The sequence below is a fragment of the Oxyura jamaicensis genome, chromosome 12 (genome assembly GCF_011077185.1).
Source record: "Oxyura jamaicensis isolate SHBP4307 breed ruddy duck chromosome 12, BPBGC_Ojam_1.0, whole genome shotgun sequence".
Classification (NCBI taxonomy): domain Eukaryota; kingdom Metazoa; phylum Chordata; class Aves; order Anseriformes; family Anatidae; genus Oxyura; species Oxyura jamaicensis.
In genome coordinates, this window is record NC_048904.1 from 19,126,830 (window position 1) to 19,146,206 (window position 19,377).

Sequence of the window (19,377 nt, forward strand, 5' to 3'; positions counted from 1 at the left end):
ATGCAGAAAGACTTCAAAATGAGATTTTATTTGTTGTAGGTTTCGGATTCCTGTTGCATGGAAAAACCAGAGATGGTGAGGGAAGGGGAGGGTGGAATGTGCCCATGGAATGTTGACCGTTCAGATTTACCAATCAAACTACTCCTTCAGAGAAAGGATCTTCTAATATACAGTTCTAGGAAAATACCTAAATACATAATTACATTTTATAAGAGTGTGGTCCTGCAACTACAGCAAAGAATGCACACGAGGATCTGGAATTGTGCTAACTAGTAACCTCTCCTGTTAAGAAACAACCACTCTACAAGCTTAGCTCTAGACAGACCCCAAAGCAGAAAGTTTAAAGTCTAAAGGTGCTTTAAATTCAGTGTTTTCTTTGAATAAGTCCTTGTGCTTCTCTTGATGTCCCCTGGACAGAAATATTAGATGTATTAAAAAGCCAGCCTACACTTTTGCAGATAATTTGCCTTTTGGCACCTTTACAAAACATAGGGAAAATTTTGGTTGTTGACTTGATTTATTTTTATTGATGTGGAAAATGTAAATGTGATTCATTATTAAGAAATGCAGTCAAGGATTTACTGCAACAGGATGTATTTTCAGGCTCTAAACATACTTGCGGTTGTGGCTTAAAACAAAGGACGACCTTTCTAAGAGATCTGCAGAAATAACATACTTTAGTAGTAACTAAAGCATACTTAAAATGATATACTTTAGTAGTAACCTCCAAAAGCAACCCTTGCTTTTGGTAAGGGTTAAGGAAGTGATACAGGGATAAGGAAATATCCTCTTCACTATTTTTTGATATTCTTAAAATCTGTTAAAACAACAAAAGGGACAGTTTACAACAAACAGTTTGATGCAAGTATAAAAGCAGAGAAAAGAGGTCCCTTTTATATCATTGTCAAAAGGAAAAGATTGCTTCTTGATTTAGGGTCCTATATCACTGTATACAGCTGTGAGAGCTTGAAGAGCTGCATGAGGGTTATTATATGCAGGCTGGATTATTCTGACATCTAGGAGAGGATTTTGGAGCATCTTCAGTTGTTTCTGCTACTCTACCTCTACAGCTTAGTTTATACTGCAGAGAATGTAGATCCATATTTTTGAGGGTTGAAAAGTGATTAACGTGTGTGTACAGACATCGGTACTTAGGGTTTTGCTTGGCAAGCGATGTGTTCTTGACTGGGTTATCAGTCTTTTTCAGAGATGCTAGAAGTCTCTTTTGTATGGAGAAGGGTACTCAGATAATTCTGGGTGTTGCCTGAGAGCAGCTGGTGAGGAGGGGCTGGGAGAGGAGCTGAGCAGTGACCCTGCACTCTAAAACTGGGCCAACATAAAGGGAGAGGGATCATGCAGTCACCTAAGAACAGTACAGAGAACAAGATCAAAGTGAGAAACTAAGTTTCCTTAGATCATTGCGAATTAATTCATAATAGACTATATTTGCAGTCTGCTCTTCAGCACTTAAAAGAAAAAAAAAAAGAGTGTAAGTCTTGTCTTAGATCCACATGGAAGATTTTGCCTGCAGTACTCCCTTCTCCTTGCATGGGCGTGATCCTGAGAAACAAACAAACACAATCCCATCCCCATCAGCTGAACACCATGAGTCACAGCAGCGCTACCTACTCCTGTCTGGAAACAAAGCTGGGGAGCTGAGATCAGCCACATAAATCTTGGAAGAAAAACTGTCCTCGTGCATGTCACTTATTCTACAACAACAAAAATACCACCACATACAGATTAAGATTGCAGCAACTGTTTAAGAAGTATGTAGAAATATTTAGGTTAGAAAAGAGACAACAGAAGAATGAAAAAGGAATGTAGAACAGATCGTAATGCAGGTGGATTCTGACCATTGTCATTCAATTACACAAAAGTAATACTCAAAACTTCCGGATCTCTTTATTACAGTAATTTTTCTTGCTAATTTGTGAGTGCAGGGCAGGTTACCTAGATGTTTGGGACTATACTGAGGGATGTGTATAGTTCCCTAGCACCTAGTTATATTTTGGGGTACTTAATTAGAATAATCATTTGCATAAGTACCTTGTGAAACAAAAGCTCCTCAAAATGGCCTGGAGTAAGATAGCTGTGTGTTTCATTCACTATTTATTTATTTATTTATTTACTGTATTATAACAGGACATTTGGCATTGTGCAATTTCCTCTCGATTATTCTCTGTGATTCCAACAACATATTTTGGTGTATAAAGAGAGTCTAAATGAAAGGACTGAATAAGAGAGTAAAAAAAGAGGCTTCTCAGAACATTAATATTACAAGAAAACAGGTTAAAATCCTATTAGCTTTCAATGTACAGTCTAACAGAGGAGAAAACAAAGCAGAAATGGAAAGGAGGTTCTGCCTAAAATAAATAAATAAATAAATAAATAAATAAATAAAAAATAAAAATAGCTCAATGCCAGTCAAAATCTCTTGCTAAATATTTATATGCAGTCATGGCCAGTTTTGATGCAGATAGTTTTCATGGGCTTTCACAGTTCAGAATTTTAGAGTGATACATTTTAAATAAGTGCATACATTAAGGCTAAAGTTATCCTAAATATTACTTCTATCCATATTAGAAAATCTGAAATAAAATCATTACTCTTACTATACAGCAGATAAATGTAAAGGCTGTTATTTTTATTTTATTTATTTTTTATTTTTTCCCAAAGTGTCTTTGGTTCTCATTCCTGGCTGGCGTAAATTAACATTTCCCCATAAAGCTCAAAGTTATTCCTACTTACACCACTGGAGTATCCAAACCTGTTTACCTGTCAAAAAATGAGAACACCTCCAGAATAGTAAGCACAAGCTCAAATCTCTTTAGTGTATCTAGGAAGAGAAAACATGTATAAATACTGATTACTATTCAAGCTAACATGTTGCTTTTCTAACATATTCTGAATCTATATAAATTGACTGCTGCATATCCAGCAGATGCAAATGTCCTGATACTTATACATGTGACTCATTTGGAGTGCAGTATAATTATCAAGACATAAAACCAGTTTCTAAAAAAATCATCTGTTATGTGCAAAACAGGAGTCCAGTAGTAATTAATGTAATCAAAAGTATTAATGTTCATCTCTTTCTTCTACCCGCTTGCTGACACTTGGTAAGGTCTGCTCTCTGAATGAGCAAATAGCTCATACACGAACCCTAGGAAACAGGATGGATTACAGAAGAAATGCATTAATAAACAAACAAGAATCAATTAATCTTAGGCATAGAATAACCTCATAATTTTTAAGCAACATGATGCAATTGGTATATGTGGTGTGAACTGACTTTGAAGTAACTTTGAAGGAACGTAGATCTGCCTATGGAATTCCCAGCAAAAAGAAAGGCAAATTTAATTGCAGGAAAAGGGAAAATAGGTTGGTCTTATTTTAAACATGCCAAGTGATTCTTTGAAATAAAAAGAACCTCTAACCTTGTGCTTATATTTAGATCACATTAACATGTGCTTCTCCTTACATATTCAACAACACAGCTCATAACCATGTTTTCTTTACAAATTGCTAATTTAAATAGAAAAAAATAAAGTCTATAAGCTGTACTGTGCTTTGAAACATGATCATCGTCTTCTAAAACTCAAAACAGTGCTTAGTGTCTGATATGTGGCAGGTTGTTAAAGAAAGACACGGCTATTTATATTTTATTAAATCCTAATAAATCATTTATCTTCTGAGCCTTAATTGAGAATGGCGGACCTCTGTTCACCCAGATCAGGCTTGGTTGGCCAGGAAAACATCACCCAGTTTCCAGTCCGTTTCCCTTCCTCTTCTCTGGCTTATCCAGGGACTACAGCCCTTGCATGGGCATTGCTCTTTACATGCTTGTACTTGTCTCACAGCTGTGGAGACAAAACACTGTGAAGCAGCTCTCTCTGGTAATTTTTTCAGGACTGAACATACAATCTGGGACAAATCAGCTGATTTATGATATTAAAACCATAAGCATAGCTGAAATAGAGGACCTGTGCCATTATTTCACTGGGGAAAAGCTTAGGACTCTGCTTCCTGTTGCTGTGTGGTTTGTTCCCCCCAAAATTCAGACTAATAATAATAATAAAAAATAATAATTATAAAAAGTCACAACTGTAAGGTGATAGGAATGATCAAAAGTATTACCAGCACTTCTGTTCCTGGAGTATTAAATGATAAAATCCAGGACAATAAACTTCCCTGTACGCAGCAGCTAAATGATAACCAGGCTCAGCAGGTCTGACAATGGCATGGCTATTATGAGTGGAATGGTAAGGGACAAACTTGTGTTTTAATGACAGACCTTCAGCCAACATTTCCTTGGTTATTGATTTAGTTATTGTTGAGCCAGCATGAGAGCCCTCTGCCTCTCTCTTCTATGGTAGCACCCAAAAAACCTTCTATAGGAGAGGTACTTGGCATGACGGAACTGCTACAAACTCCAGCACTTTTCTCCTTGGGTTTGTTTAAAGGACTTCCTTCTCCTTTCCATTTTCTGAATTCCACCAGCATCCAGATCTGTTGCTCAAGCAGAACAGGTGAATAAGCATGTTTGTTCCCTGTCTAGACACTAGTACAATCACTCTGTTATTCTACTGGGATATAGCCCCTGTCTTAAAAAACATAGATTATGATGAATTAAGTCCGATTTCACATAGAATCCAACTTAATTATTTTCTTCTTTTCCTCCTTATCAAAGAGATTCTAAATAATAGCAATAAACAGAAATAACATCACCGAGGAGGAAGGGAATGGTAAGGATCATCATTTCACGCTGAATCATTTACTTGTTAAACAATAAGCCCTGAAATTAACTGTCCTTCCTGACACATATGCATGCATATATCCATGCAAATAAAATTATTAGAGACTTCATCTTAGGCAAAAATAATGGCCATGTATGGTTCAGCTAATCTTAAAGTCACCCTGGCATTACCGTCCTGCCTGGTTCCTATTTATATAATTTATTATTCAACATAGTCTCATTGCCAGCAGGTTTAAATTCATCTAACCTGTATTTGTGTCCTCCTAGGTCAGCACAGAAATAGTCCCAGCCTCCTTATTTGTTGCTGCACAGCGATGTACGGCTATTACAAAATCTAAATATTTCCTGACAGCTCTCTGGGGAAATCTGAGGTTAATAATTTACATTCATGGTGTCGTTAATACCTTCTGCCAGGCTGAAGACCACTTGTTAATAACTTGGCAGATTTCCAGGTTCTTGTCCAAAATTAGCTCTGTTTTCACTTTGGGCTTTGTTTACAAATACGAACACTAATCCATGAATTCCCAAGGCAGCGGTGATAGGCACACTCCCTGCTCCCCTTCCAAAATAATTTATCCAGGCCCTTGATTCAAAAGATTGTTTCTCCAGCTCTTCAGAAAGGACTGACTCCTCTGATGTTCTGCTCAGCAGCAAGCTGATTTTGGGAAGAGTTTTGGGTGGATTGGTGGGTGTCAGTGTACAGTGTGCAACCACACTGTGCTGGGCACGGGAACCCCTGGGTGCTTGCCTTGAGACTGGCTTCCACAAAGTCTTAGCTTTCTTTCCTCTTCCTACAGCTTAATGCGTTATCTCGTTTAGCTGGGAAAGCCTGATTTATTTTATTTTATTTTATTTTTCTGACAAGTTGTCCCAGGACGTCAGTAGCCCCAGAAGGAAGCCCAGGGAGCAGCCAGGGGACACTCAATGCACCATGTCTTTCCAAGTGTCATGTTTAATACTGAGTCAGAACCACTCATGGTACATGTCATGTCCTGCTTTCTTTCATACCTTGTGCTTGACACGCTGTGCATGAAAAGTACATAATTCCTCCTTTTTCTTCTCTGGAATAGGGAATATGAAAATGAATAGTTTCTTAAGCTGTCCACAGCAGTATTTTTTTACGTGGAAGAAGCTGCTAGCCAGGTGCTGCAATGACGAGCAAATGGCACTCCTGCCAGGCTTGGGAGCCCAGCATCTGAAGCTGGCTGGCTGTAACTGGGAGGAATAACAAACAATGAGCAACAATGAAATGCGAGAGAGGGAGAGATCATTTCAGGTGTTAGAGCAATAAACTGCAAATGAGATTCTGTGCTAGTAAATGTATGATCCAACAACAAGCCAAGAACCATAAAAGGGGACTCTCCCAGCGAACAGTAAATTCCTGCTGCATGCTGATCAGAGGAGATCGGTGAGCTGCTGCAGGGAAATCCCCTTGCCCTTTAGCTCGAGGACTGGATGCCAGATAAAGGCATCACTGGGTGTCGGAGCCTCATTGCTATGTTTCTGTGTAATGCAGTAGTTAGCCCCCAGCAGGAGCGGTAGGAACCAAATGAGGTGACCTGAACCTCCACGCACTGTGTTCCCCTCCACGGCCACCAGCTGGAGGTATAGAGGTATAAGGAATGCAGGAGGAAGAGCTTTTTTACTAAAGGCTATTGTTCGGTTTGAAAGGAGAGCCCCATAAAGATATCACGATACCTCTAATATGGATTTTAATAAAAAGATCTGTGATATTAAATGCGAAGCAAGCAAAAGATTACAATGAAAACTCTGAATAGCAGACTTTGCGGTGGCACAAATTAAAGTGTTCCTGTGATATAAGGCTCATATTGAAACAACCGCTGCCTGCATGAGATCTTGAAAGAGGTGAAGTCTTCAAGATATCATTGTAAAGGTTTATCAGCAGTTCCTTTATTAATATCCCCATCCTTGAAGAAACCTACACATTATCTTTTGAAGACACTCTAATTTTGATCCCATTTTACTGAAGAAATGGGAATTTTGCTACTAACTTCAGTTGGAATAGAATCAAGGTTCTTATCATTATTAGACTGATAATATTTGGAAGACTGTTTTCTAGAGTTCTTAAGCTTTTACTCACAGGTATTAAAAAGATACTAAACTTTTTTATGCATGAAGGATAATGCATGATTTTAGTATTTGGGTAACATTTAGATATTTAGTTTTAGTGTTTGTGAATGTTAAAACAAATAAGATAACTAGTTCACAAGTTATATTTTTCAGGTTTGGTAAATTTAATACTTTCAGATCTTTCCCAGTATTTCATAACGTATTGTATTGAAAATTGGTCCACACACTTCGATCAACCTTCTACAGCCTTTCTTATCAGATTTTTCTATCTCAATGTTTGTTCAGTAATTACTATAGACATTATTGAGTGATCATCAGAGAATCTTCTAATTACTAGCAATTATCTATATGATAAAAACTTCTCAACTCGAATTTACATGGACACTGTTCTCTTCTGTAGTTTGCAAACTAATCTGAAGATTAGTTTGAAGCTCCCATGTCATCCAAACTTATAGGACAGGTTCCATACAAGTGTGAATGTCCACTCCTATATATATAGACATTAAGTGATAGCAGCACTGTTTTAGCTGAAGAAGGGTTACAGCTACCATATTTGGCTCTCATAGTCCCATCAGTTACAAGAAAAAGAGATGGAAGGTCCTACACCAGGATGAATAACCTGAATGGCACCTGAATTTTGAAGTCATAATCCAAGCCCTGATATAAAGCTCATGTATGGCTTAAATTGCCATCATGTTGTAGTAGATATTAAAATCCTTCTGAAATGTCTTTATTTAACTATTTTGATTAGTAGGTTCTGAATGAGAACTTGGACTTTCAACAGGTCTGATAACGCATACTGCTTTAGTACATACAGAATTATTTAAATGCTTAATAATTATGATTGTTTCTGGTTTTCCTCTGAAAAGGTTTTTATTGCAGATGATAGACCTTGTGCTGATACAGGGGCATGGCAAGGGATGAAACTAAAAGAGCAAGAGAGCTCTGTCCTGATAAGTGGAAAAAAGGGCCAGGTGACCTAAGGTTTGTGTTGGAACTAAAGTGGCATTAGATCTTGTTCCTGTCATTGTGAGGTCTTGCAGTCATCCAGATGGGGGAATGACTGAAGCATATGTACATCAGTCCAACCCTCTTTTAGTGAAAACCTTCTGTGAAAGGTTGGGGAATATGTGGATCTTGACTCCATCTGGAAATGACTGAGGCTATATGACTGTTTTCTGTTTTCATACATACTGCATGCTATACAACACAAGACTTAAGCTGCAAACAAAAACGGAAAAGAAATGGAAAATTGTATTTGAGTTTAATTCTTCCTGCACGCATCCAAGACTGGTGTATCTGCAAATGCAAAGAGATAGCAGGTCAATAGCACATAAGCTTTTGGCAAAGCACTGTAAATATTACCTACAGAAACTTCTAAGCTTGAATTAGTTTTGCCTTCCCTCAGTTCCTGGAAACATGGCAGGCATTGCTAAATACTGCTATCACTGCTGCAAATCTTTCTTTAAGGTTATCCATTTTGCCCCAGGAAGCTTTTGTGGCTGACATTTTTCTTTCTATCAAACAACGTAAGATAAATAATTACTCTGCTTTGCCTCACTTCTGTTTAGTTTATGAAAAGAGTTGCAGGCTACCAATCCACTGTCAGAGACACCTAGGCTTATCCTCGTTACAAATTTACTGTAGCAAAGACATTTTCCTGAAATCAGAAGCAATAATTTCTGCTAGAAGCAGAGGATACTTAGCAGTGAGACACATATAGTTGAAACTGAAGCACAATTGTAGTGGGGTATGAGTCCTCGTGTTTCTTGATATCACATTTTAGGATCTTAGAGTTGAGGAGCTCACTCACTGTAAATGGATGCTGATCCTTGCTGCCGCCTCCAGGAATATCAGTAATGAATACTAATCTTCATGATATATATTTCTAAACTACTTAAAACAATACAATTGCTTTTTACATTATGTAGGGTAATGTGGGCTGACTAACTAACAGAAAACAATCATTCACTGAATATTTTAAAAGATGCATACAATGACTTGCCTCATTTAAGTTTCAAATATTCTGTACTATCCTCAATTTGGGCAGTCTTACATATAAGTAGTATTCCAACAGGTAATCCTCCTTGTGCTGGAGACTACTGAATAGAATTTGCTATAAACTAAAGGGTTGACTCTGTAACCATACATTGTCTTTTACTGACTTGAGCCACAACATGTTTATATACAAAGCCAGGCATGAGAAGTGGCTACAGAAATCATGGAAAAGGAAATAAATAAAGAAGAATACAATTTCTGGGATTTTATTTGTAATGAAATCAGGGCCCATGGTTCTGGTAATGGGCTAAGCAGTTCATTTGAATGCCATTTACTGTTCTGGGCAGTGTTAGCCTGAATTGGAAGAATATTTTAGTTTTATCATTTCCCTGAAAGATATCTGGATATGCGTCTGGACCGAAGCCAACACTTGGCACAGCTCAGCGTTGTTCTTGAAAGGCTGCAGGTGTGAAGACATACCCTGAAGGGAGGTATATTGGCTGCACAAGGGCACCCTAACATTCCCCACACAGATTAATGCGTCTCAAAGTAGGAAACCGATAGACCAGACAGGGTTTGTATTGGATAGAAAAGCCTTCACCACTCTTCAGATTAAACCAATTTCTGGGCTTGTTTCATTCTACTACGCCACGATGAAATATTTTTATCTTTATTTATCATACATACCACTGCAAAGAGTAGAAATAACACCGTAATCTCATGTTAAAAAAAATACTACAGTTGAGGTAATTGAATCAAATTATGCCTTTGTTTGCACTGTGTATATACATACAGACTTGCATACATATAGACATATACATATGTAAAAAGCTAATATGTCTACATCTCCTAAGTTACAGGGAAACACTACCAACTGTGCTGAAGTGTGAGTAGCAAAATTTTATACTGCCCAAGAGAAAATCTTTTCAGAATGATTGCTGGCATTGTATACCGTGTGTAAAGTGAAAAATAAATAAATAAAATAAATAAAACAAAATAAAATAAAATAAAATAAAACAAAATAAAATAAAATAAAACAAAATAAAATAAAATAAAACAAAATAAAATAAAATAGAAATAAAAATCCTAGTAAAAATGCTTCAAACAACATGGACCATATGCAATAACTGTGCCTTTACTGTGCTGTCCTAAGGCTTGGTTAAGCACAAGGGCTGTGATTGTATTACGAAGTTAAATTCATTATGTCTTAAGCATTTTACTGTTGAAAGACATTTTTTATGCTGATTTGTCAACAGCTCAACACATTCAGGTTTGTATCCTTCAGTCTTTATGTTTGGGTTAAATAACAGCAAATCCTCACATTGCTTTTCCTATTGAGACTCAATTACTTCCAGTTGTGAATGCCCATGCAAGTGGTTGTGCTGTTACATGACATCAGTGCATATATTCACCATGTTCTGATGAAAGTGTATTGCTCCGACATCTTCCCAATGCTAGCAGGATGCTAACTGCACACGGAGCACATGGGTACTTTCTGCAGTGCATTGTCAGGACAGGAGGGTTTCTACTTCCAAGCCGATTCAGACAGTTAATGTTTCCATTGCGATCCTCCTTGGACAATATTCAAAGACATGGTATAAAGCTTTATAAATGATGCTCTCTATTAAAAGTGAACCTATATGAAAAATCAAAATGATTTTTAAAATGTGAAAATTCTCTTACCTCTTGTACTCATATGTAAGAGAAGGAGTAAACCCTCAGAAGGATCCTTCATCATGGGATGAGTAGGTTCATCCGATGGAGGGGGGGTGGATCCTGTTTGACAGCTTGCTCAACCTGAGCCTTTTGTCTTGTCCATACACATGACAGAACCACCAATGTCCCATTATTACTCAGTAACAGTTATGGCCGTCATAAATGCTTATTTCAATACCCATGAATCCATCTGGGGAGCTGAAATGACCCATCACAGACACTAAAATAGTCTAGTCCATTACCCCTCGTATGCCAATGTGGTGCCTTACAGTGGGGAATTTAAGAAATAAAACCATCCATATTGTCATATGCTATATTGATCGCAATGTCACCTGAAACACAATGAACTGTTAGGATTTTGGAAAATGTTTTGAAGAGCTAAGATTTGAATCCCCCCCCCCCAAAAAAAAAATAAAAAAAATTATACAATGACTTTGAATTACAAATAAGCTACAGTATTTTCTGTTTCTCTAGGAAAAGTAAGCAATACGAGTCAGGAATGAAAAACAAATGACAGTTCAAGTCCTTTTGTGAAAAAGGGAATATAAGAGTAATAAGTATCAGACACCTTAGTTAAATAAAGTCAGGTACTTTTCTCCTTTGAAATATGGTTCAATAATTTTAAATAAGCATTAAGTACTACAACAGCATAGGTAAATCTTGCTGGAACCTGTAAAGCTGGTCTTTTCTGCTTCTGCTCTGGTAGTTACAAGTATTTGCTATTCAGTCTGTTATGGATATCTGGAAAATAGTTTGAGTGCAGAAAACGCCTCAGGGATAAAAAGTTTGAAAAGAAAAATGTAGCTGTATATCATTGGCATTCATGAGAAAATTCACATTAGATGCCTTCAAATCAGGTGCTCAGGAGACAATATAGAGATCAGGAGCTATGGTGTGCCAAGAATGCAAGCCTAGCTGGGACAGACTGAGCTTATTTCCTGGCAGACGAAGAATACAAAAGTATGTAAGGCCAAATTCAAAAGATAATATAGATGTGTGGAAGCTGGTGGGAGGGAAAGCTGAGGCTGCAGAATAAAAAGGCTATGCATGCAATCCCTGGATTATAGCCTCTTACCTCCACATTTTTATCCTTTTCCTTCTACACGCGTTCCACAGATCTCTTTCTTTAGGTAGTTACACCAATATACAGGCTCCGGATTGAAGCTCCTCTGCCAACATTACTGGGGAATTTTGCCCCAAATCCCTGTTGTTAGCCACTGCTTCTTTCACCAGGTCAAAAAGTTGCTCCTTCTGCAAACATAGCTACATTTTGCCATGGGTAAAAATGTCAATTTGCTTGAATTTAGCTAAGAGCAAAATCTCATCATTCCCACTGCCTGACAACATTTACCTTGGAAAGATGTCAGTTTGCCACCTGAACTGACTCCTTTTTGCTTTTACAATGATAACAGACAGTTGTGGCAGAAATGTGAAATGTTGCATATTTTCATGAAAGCTCAGATGACACTAGAATTGCATTTTCTTCTTTGTCAAAGACTTGATCTTGTAAATGTTTTGTTACTCAAAAAAAAAAAAAAAAAAAAGCAGTAGGAGAAAGTATAGGTCTCAAAACCTAAAGCCAAGACAATACTTTAAACCTCTCTTCAAATTATGAAATAATTAACAAAATATTAGCATATATGTTACTGCATTAAATGTATGTCAGACCACTTTCTTTTCTTCACCATAAATTAATCTATATATTACCCCTTCTAGATCTAATTTTCAGGAGAAAAAAAATAAATACAAATTAAATAGCAGTATAACTACAAGTTTAGGACACATGCTAAAATAGCTTTCCCATGTTTAGATTGAAATTGTCAATTGTCCAGATATCCCAAAATATTGGATGAAATGGGATGAAAGTAATATTTTTGTACCCTTTCTCTCCAATAACATTACCTGGAACATTTGCAATGGGAAGCAGGTGACACACAGCTTGGCCAGGCAGTGCCATAGCTGGCCAGTGGGTTTCCCACAAACTCATAGCAGCCACCTTATTTCCACTGCAGAATTTCTGTCTGTTCAGCTCACGTTTGCACCTGTATGTCTCACACATCACATCTGGATGTCTCAGGATTATATAGGTTTCCTTCCCTGACAGATGAGAAGAAAAAGTGGCAGCTAAAAAATATCTGTGGATTGAGTCCTTTCCTAGTGACTTGTTTTCTCTCATGGAAAAAAAATTATATATATATATATAAAATGATGCTGGCTACTTCTGTAACAAACATATTTGTATAAATTACACCCTGTTGGCAAATGGACATGCAATCAGTACTTTTAGGGGAAAAAGTAATGTTTCCCCCATGATCATATTTAACATACTTTGTTTTCCATCTATCTATCTAAACCGATGGTTCAAACTGTGACATAACAATTATAATAAGTGATAGTGTTACATCCAGAAAACAAAGAGTATGATGGCACAATTTATCTTGTTACATTTCTTGATTTAATGCCAGTTTGGGGTTTCTAGTCTGAACTAGATTTTTCTTATGTCATAAATATTTCAGTTTTTTCATTTATTCTTGATTTAGTTTGACAGTAAATAATCCCATGGAAGCTGCTGTTGGAAAGACGTTGTAAAAATTATTAAGTGCCTGCTTGCCAGTTAGGTCCTTGTATTTGTCAGTGAAAGAACTAAAACAGTTGGGTTACTTACAGGATATGTATATATGTATATACATATATATATATATATATACATGCGTATATGTATATCCACAGTAATGCCCCAGATTTGCAGCCTCAGAAGGAGCTACAGTTCTGGAGATTAATCAATAGCCTACAGGAATATGAATATTTTTGGAAATATGTTCTAGATACTGTCAGCAGGAGGTATTTGCTTCTTGGTTTCAAAAGACTTACATATAATTGAAAGAGAGGATGAGTAAACAGATTTTTTTTTGGAAGAAACTGTCCTTGTAGGAAAGGGCGAGTATACTGGAAGAGGAGGCATGTGACCAGTTAATTGGGTTGTATTGGTGATTTTCTGTGATTCAAAATATTCCCCCTGGAAAGCACATGAGTAACATTGGAGTGCTTAAGTCTTTTTTCTTTTGAGCCATAATTAGTGCCTTTGGCAACAGTTGCACCTTTAAAAGGGATTTCAGCAGGTGCGTGCAAAATAACTCGCATGGTAAATACTTAATGACCAGAAACAGAACGTGTTTGCGAGAACCTGAGGAAAGGGAGTTGGGTGGGAGCAGAGTGGGCAGCACTGGGAAATGCTCGCTGCCCGTATCCAGGAAAACAAGAGAAAAACATCTAGCACAGGAGATGAATGTAAATAGAAACACCAAGGAAACACAGCTCATGGGAATGTGCAAAATTCATTGCGATATCTTCAGCAAAACAAGGGTAAAGCATCGACATATACTGCTCCTTATCTGCTGATGCTGAGAGAGACCATTCACATCCAACAAGCTGCTCTGTCAGTAAATGGGCACTTTGAGCCTCCTCTCCCAGAGGTGCTGCTGGACACACAGGTCGTGGTTGTTTGAGGAACCTTCCTGCAGACAACAGATCCTTCCTGTGAACCCAGCATTAGAAAGAGGATAAAACTGGGAAACAGGGGAAGGCAGGGACATAAGGAGAAGTCAAAGTCACAAAAAATAATATAAGACATGAGAGGAATTAACTTGAAACTTTAGTAAATAAGAAAAACTCTCCCTTAACTGGCAAACATCACAAGATAACAATTGCCATGTCTGCAGTATTGATCTGAAAGGGTACATTCTGTTTAGGAAGGACAAGTTTAAAAAAGATAAGAATTTTTTTAGTCTTAAATATCCGTGATGTGTACACCAGCTTTGAGACAAATATTGACAAACAGAAGAAAGTGTGTGAAATAAATATGATACAATTCAATAAGGAAAAGTACAAGGTTTCACACTTAGGTAGAAATAATCGATGCACACCTTCAGTATAGGCAGAAGGTTTAAAGAAGGGGTTAGAGTGGAGCCTGAACTGAATGCAAGTATTAAAAAAAAAAAAAAAGAAAAAAAAGAAAAAAAAAAAAGAAAAGAAAAGAAAAAAAGAGCGATCTTCATTTCGGGATGTGAAAACAACAAATGGCTGTTTTGGCACTGGTTCCTCAGGTGGGTGACTGTGCCCAGCTCTGGGCAGTGTGCTTAAAGAAAAGCTCCTGCTATGCTGAAATAATCCAGAAGAGACAAGGCTGAGAAGAAATGCTAAAATAATGATTTAGGATAAACAAAGTAGGAATCCTCTAATTTAAGATACAATAATACTTGCCAAACATGCAAAAGGTATAGAGAGAAATCCATGTCTATTGAGAGTAGACAAATAAAGGCTTTTATAACCAAAGCTAGGAATAATTTTTATATTGACAACATTATCAGGGTTTCCCAAGGAAGTTATGGAAATTCTTGTATCACTGTAAATCTCTGAAGGATGATAAACATTTGCTGAGGACATTTTAGGTGCATTTAATATTGCTTGGAGCAGGATTGCCTGATGTATAAAAGTACCATTCAACTCAATTTGTTTCAACAGAATTATCCAAACTTGGATTTCAATTTTCTTCTTAAAAGGCTCAAGCCATTTACACTTAAATAATGCTAAAGTGTTTCTCTTACCCTGGATGTGTGTGAGGTAGGACCTTACTAAAGATTAAAAGAAACTACTTTTTTCATCCAAAAAAAACTTGTCAAGGTTTGATCATTCCCCACCTGAAATGGCAACTGGCAATGGTGCACCAGGTTGATATGTGCAGAGAGATACCTGCAGGGCCCTGAGACCACCTACAACTTTCAGATGAAGCTCATAAAAATATGTGAACAGAATTAGATTCCTTATAAAAGTGAGATGATTTCCAAAAGAGTTGAATGTGGGATGATTTCCAAAAGAACTGGATTTCTTCACTTGCTAAAAACCTTCTTTCTCATTCATATCAGTACTAAATTTTAGGGCAACCCTGATTTTCTTCACACTGGTATGAAACATGAGACACATGAGAAGAGGCTATGGATCCCTAAACATGGCTAATAAATGCAATTTCTCAGGGGAAATTTTTTAGCACTTAAAGAGTTTAGAATGATTTTATGATTTTTTAAACCCATTTTATTAAGTGATTTCTCTTTTCAGCTCTTTTATGAACTGGTTCCCAACAGTAAATTACAAGTTTACCCTTTGGGAGTGAAGGTCAAACACATATTTTTTTCCTGGTTTAATTTGTCATATGTTGACTGAAATGTCAAAGGAAATTAAAGCAAATTTTTATGTAAATCCTTGTGGGTGTGTGTTTCATTTCTGAAGAATAAACATGATGACAAAAAAAAAAAAAAAGTTTTGTTGTTGTTGTTTGGTTTTGTGTAGTACATGTAAAATATTATATTGCTTTTTCCTTCCATATGAGAGCTCCCTTTCTGCACCAGTAACTGCTTATGTTATATTACATCCACCAAAGGATCCTCTCCTAGATTAGAAGGCAGACTACTATAAGGCAAGAAACTTCATAAAGTGTGACTAACATTTAGCAGGCAAGAAAAGTACTTGCGAACACCCTTTCTCCTAACCCAGCTGTGTTTGGTGAATGCACCAAGCACAGATTTTGCTTTCTTTCTTGGAGAAACCTGGTCCTGTGCTCATATTCTCTGTGCTGTAAGGAGAAGATGGATGGGTCTCAGATATTACATATGCTTTTCATGGAGCTCATTTCCAGCTTTGTGTCATTTTTGGAATTAATTTGGTGTTGGGATGATCCTGATTTATTGCGTTGTATGAGTCTGAATCTTCAGTGGTGCAGAAGAACAGGATTTTACACAAGGAATTGGGGCATTTGTTCTGAATCTGTACTTTAATTACCCAATATCTCTTCCTGTTTTTACAGAATATCAAGGTAGTCACGGGAAGACACACTTTACTTTCCGCTGATTGGATGGGAGGAATTTTTGACCTTGGAAAGTGGAGATGGTGTTGCTATGGAAACTAATAATTCTGCTGCCATTCATGAGCTGCAGCACAGGTAAAATGTTCCACTATTAGTGTTTGTGATTGATAAATCTGTATCGGTATCATAATTCTTCTAGAAAGGAAGCAATTACCAAAACTAACAGTACTTATTTGCATGAACAAGTGACTAAGGAGCTTTTCATTAGAACATCTTTTAATTTAAAAAACCACCAGTTGCTGCATTTGAACCAGGAAAGCGTGTTTCAAGATCATAAGAAACTATACTTCAGCAAATAGCTTTTAAAAATATTCTAAGCTGTAACATTGAGAAAAAATTACAATTTTCAATTTGCTAAGAGCAGTCACATGCATGCACATGCATTTCTTAGCCACAGTGTAAGAAATTCCCAAGCCAGCAAGTTTAAAAACCAGAATACCTTAGTGAGTATTGTGTGGATGGCTTAGTGCTCACTCTTAAAGGAATATCAAACTCTCAGAATGCCTCTGTACTAGTAAAGTATCTTTAAATCACATTTAAATTAAAGATAATTGTAAACATTCATCAGTGAAATCCAGAACAGGTAAGGATCATAAGGACTTTCAAAGCAGAAATGCCAAAATTGAAAGGAAATCTTGTTTCGTGCCCAAAGCAAATGGAAATATTTCTTCCACCCTTGTCTCCAGTTGGCATGGTGATGGACCCTCACACAGCCCCTGCTGTCACTGCTCCAAGTCCTGGGCATCCCCTCTGTCCTTGGCATTCAGAGGAGAAAGTGTGGTTGGAGGCAGCAGGACTGCTTTCCCCCATTCTCCTTCTTGAATATCCCTTGTGCTTAATTAGTCCATCAACTGCTTGCTGACATACTCGAAGGTAAAATGTTCTTTTCTTCCTGGCCGGGCTTTGTTCACCATAAGGGTTTGGTGTTGCGAGTTCATTTGTTTTTTGAACCTTTCCTCTAATTCAAAAGGTATAACTTGATAATCCTGCTTCATAAAATCGTATAAATGGAATTAACTCAAGTGACTCAATACAGACTCATCTGAGACCAGAGGCCAATGGTAACTGAACTCTTTGAGGTTATAATGAATTTGGGGATGTACTGACCTTTCACACAGTCTGCGAGAGAAACCATGACAACTGACTTTTGTCTATTATTAATGCATTGAACTCTAAATATCTGGTAAGTTACTCGTGTACTTATGAAGAAATTGTATTAAAGCAACCTCAAATGATACTTTAATTAATTATGGCCTGCATGAGTCAGCAGCTATTTGAAATGAAGAAACTACAGAAGCAGAGTGCAGACTGCAGTAGTATTTTAAAATACAATTCAAATTAAAACTGATAGCATTTTTTTTTAATAGATTCCAGGTGAAAATGTAAATCTCAGGAGCTGACATTCTGTGAAATCAATACTAAGTGGCTGTTTCAGTAACAAACAGCCAACAAGTTAAAATATTTGTACAAATTTCAAATAAGCAGTCACTTGTTTAGGCCCAGATATGCTGAACTAAATACAATGACAACAAGTTTAGGAACCCAGTCTTCCCTTTAATTACCTTCAATTGTAACCACGTTGGGTGTCCCCTGCACCGCCATGGTATTTATCAGCCCTGCTTGCATACTTTTCATAGGTCGTTCCTTTCTTTAGTCATCTAAGTAAAGGACTCACCAATTTTATTTATTTATTTTCATGTATAGGACGCCCCCATGATTTCTAAATTGCTTTTAGCAGCTGTGCAAGAGATGGTGATCCTGAAATTTGAGTCACTGGAGGACCAGTACAGCTTAGTGGTGGACAAGATATTCTTACACCATTTCCATACAAAACCTTTTCCTTCACTTCTTTTCACTACGCTTTAATTTTTAAAACTTTTTGTCATCTTCATCTTTCTTGTCAGAGGATCATCTTTTAATGAGACAAGTATCCTGGGCCAACTGAGTTAAAACATACTAGGAGCTCACTTTTATATTAACTTGTTCAGTTTTTTAAGACTTAATAGATAAAATTTAAATGTTCCATATTCCTAAGCACCAAGAGTAGACCACAACAGCACCTTTGTCCTGATCCTGCCATCAATTAAGGTGCCCACTGACTTCACCTAGATAAGTTAATTTATACCTCAGTATAAATTATCTCCACTGATTTCAGTGGAGGTATGCTGATTTTTACTACATGGCATTCTGAAATATGCTTGATGGCAATAGTCAAACTTGCACTTATGGGTAAAATTTCTTTGATTCAATATAAATGGATGGCTTGCATCAATATAGTAGTTGATAGAACTGAATGGGAAAATTAGAAGCTAGGCATGATGCTGTGGAGAACTGTCTTATGGGCTGGGACCTGAAAAATAACTGAGGTTGTTGGTCAGCCATTTATTTCTTGTCTCTACCTCAGTTATACCAGCTGTGTAGAATAAAAATAATATTGACCTATAAATTAATTTTAAATCTAAGGATTAAATCTGCTGCATAGCAGAGCTAGATATTATTGTCCCCCAAAATGGCAGTTCAATTACTCAAAAATCAAATTACTCTCTATATTTCAAATCTCTGGAAAGCTCATGTATAGAGCATTATTCCCTCTAACTCTTATTTTCCAGCAGTGGTGTTTTTTTTTTTGTTTGTTTTGTTTTGTTTTTGTGACTCAACAAGGGTCTTTGGGGCTTTTCTTGCAAGTGCCTTAAGGGATGAAATAAAACAAAGTAATGTATGCATGCACAGTGACACAGAGAGGGAACAGATTAGACTTTTTTTCATAACCCATTGCTATTTAAATGAGATAATCTGATCTAAACAGAGCACCAGAGGCGAGAAGGCTGATGAAGATAAACACAGAGATCATTACTTTAAATTCTGTGTATTTGTTATAAGGATGCATGACAGCCTT

General features: G+C 37.0%; 1 protein-coding gene across 2 annotated transcripts in view; it reads left to right on the forward strand.

The window, feature by feature from the left end:
- CNTN6 (contactin 6) overlaps positions 1 to 19,377 on the forward strand; it is a 140,428-nt gene that overhangs the window by 13,010 nt on the left and 108,041 nt on the right. For both annotated transcript variants that reach the window (XM_035337525.1, XM_035337524.1), the window contains exon 2: positions 16,422 to 16,556. In XM_035337525.1, the coding sequence (XP_035193416.1) occupies positions 16,502 to 16,556 (55 nt within the window). In that variant the 5' untranslated portion in view covers positions 16,422 to 16,501. The remainder of the gene's footprint in view (positions 1 to 16,421; positions 16,557 to 19,377) is intronic.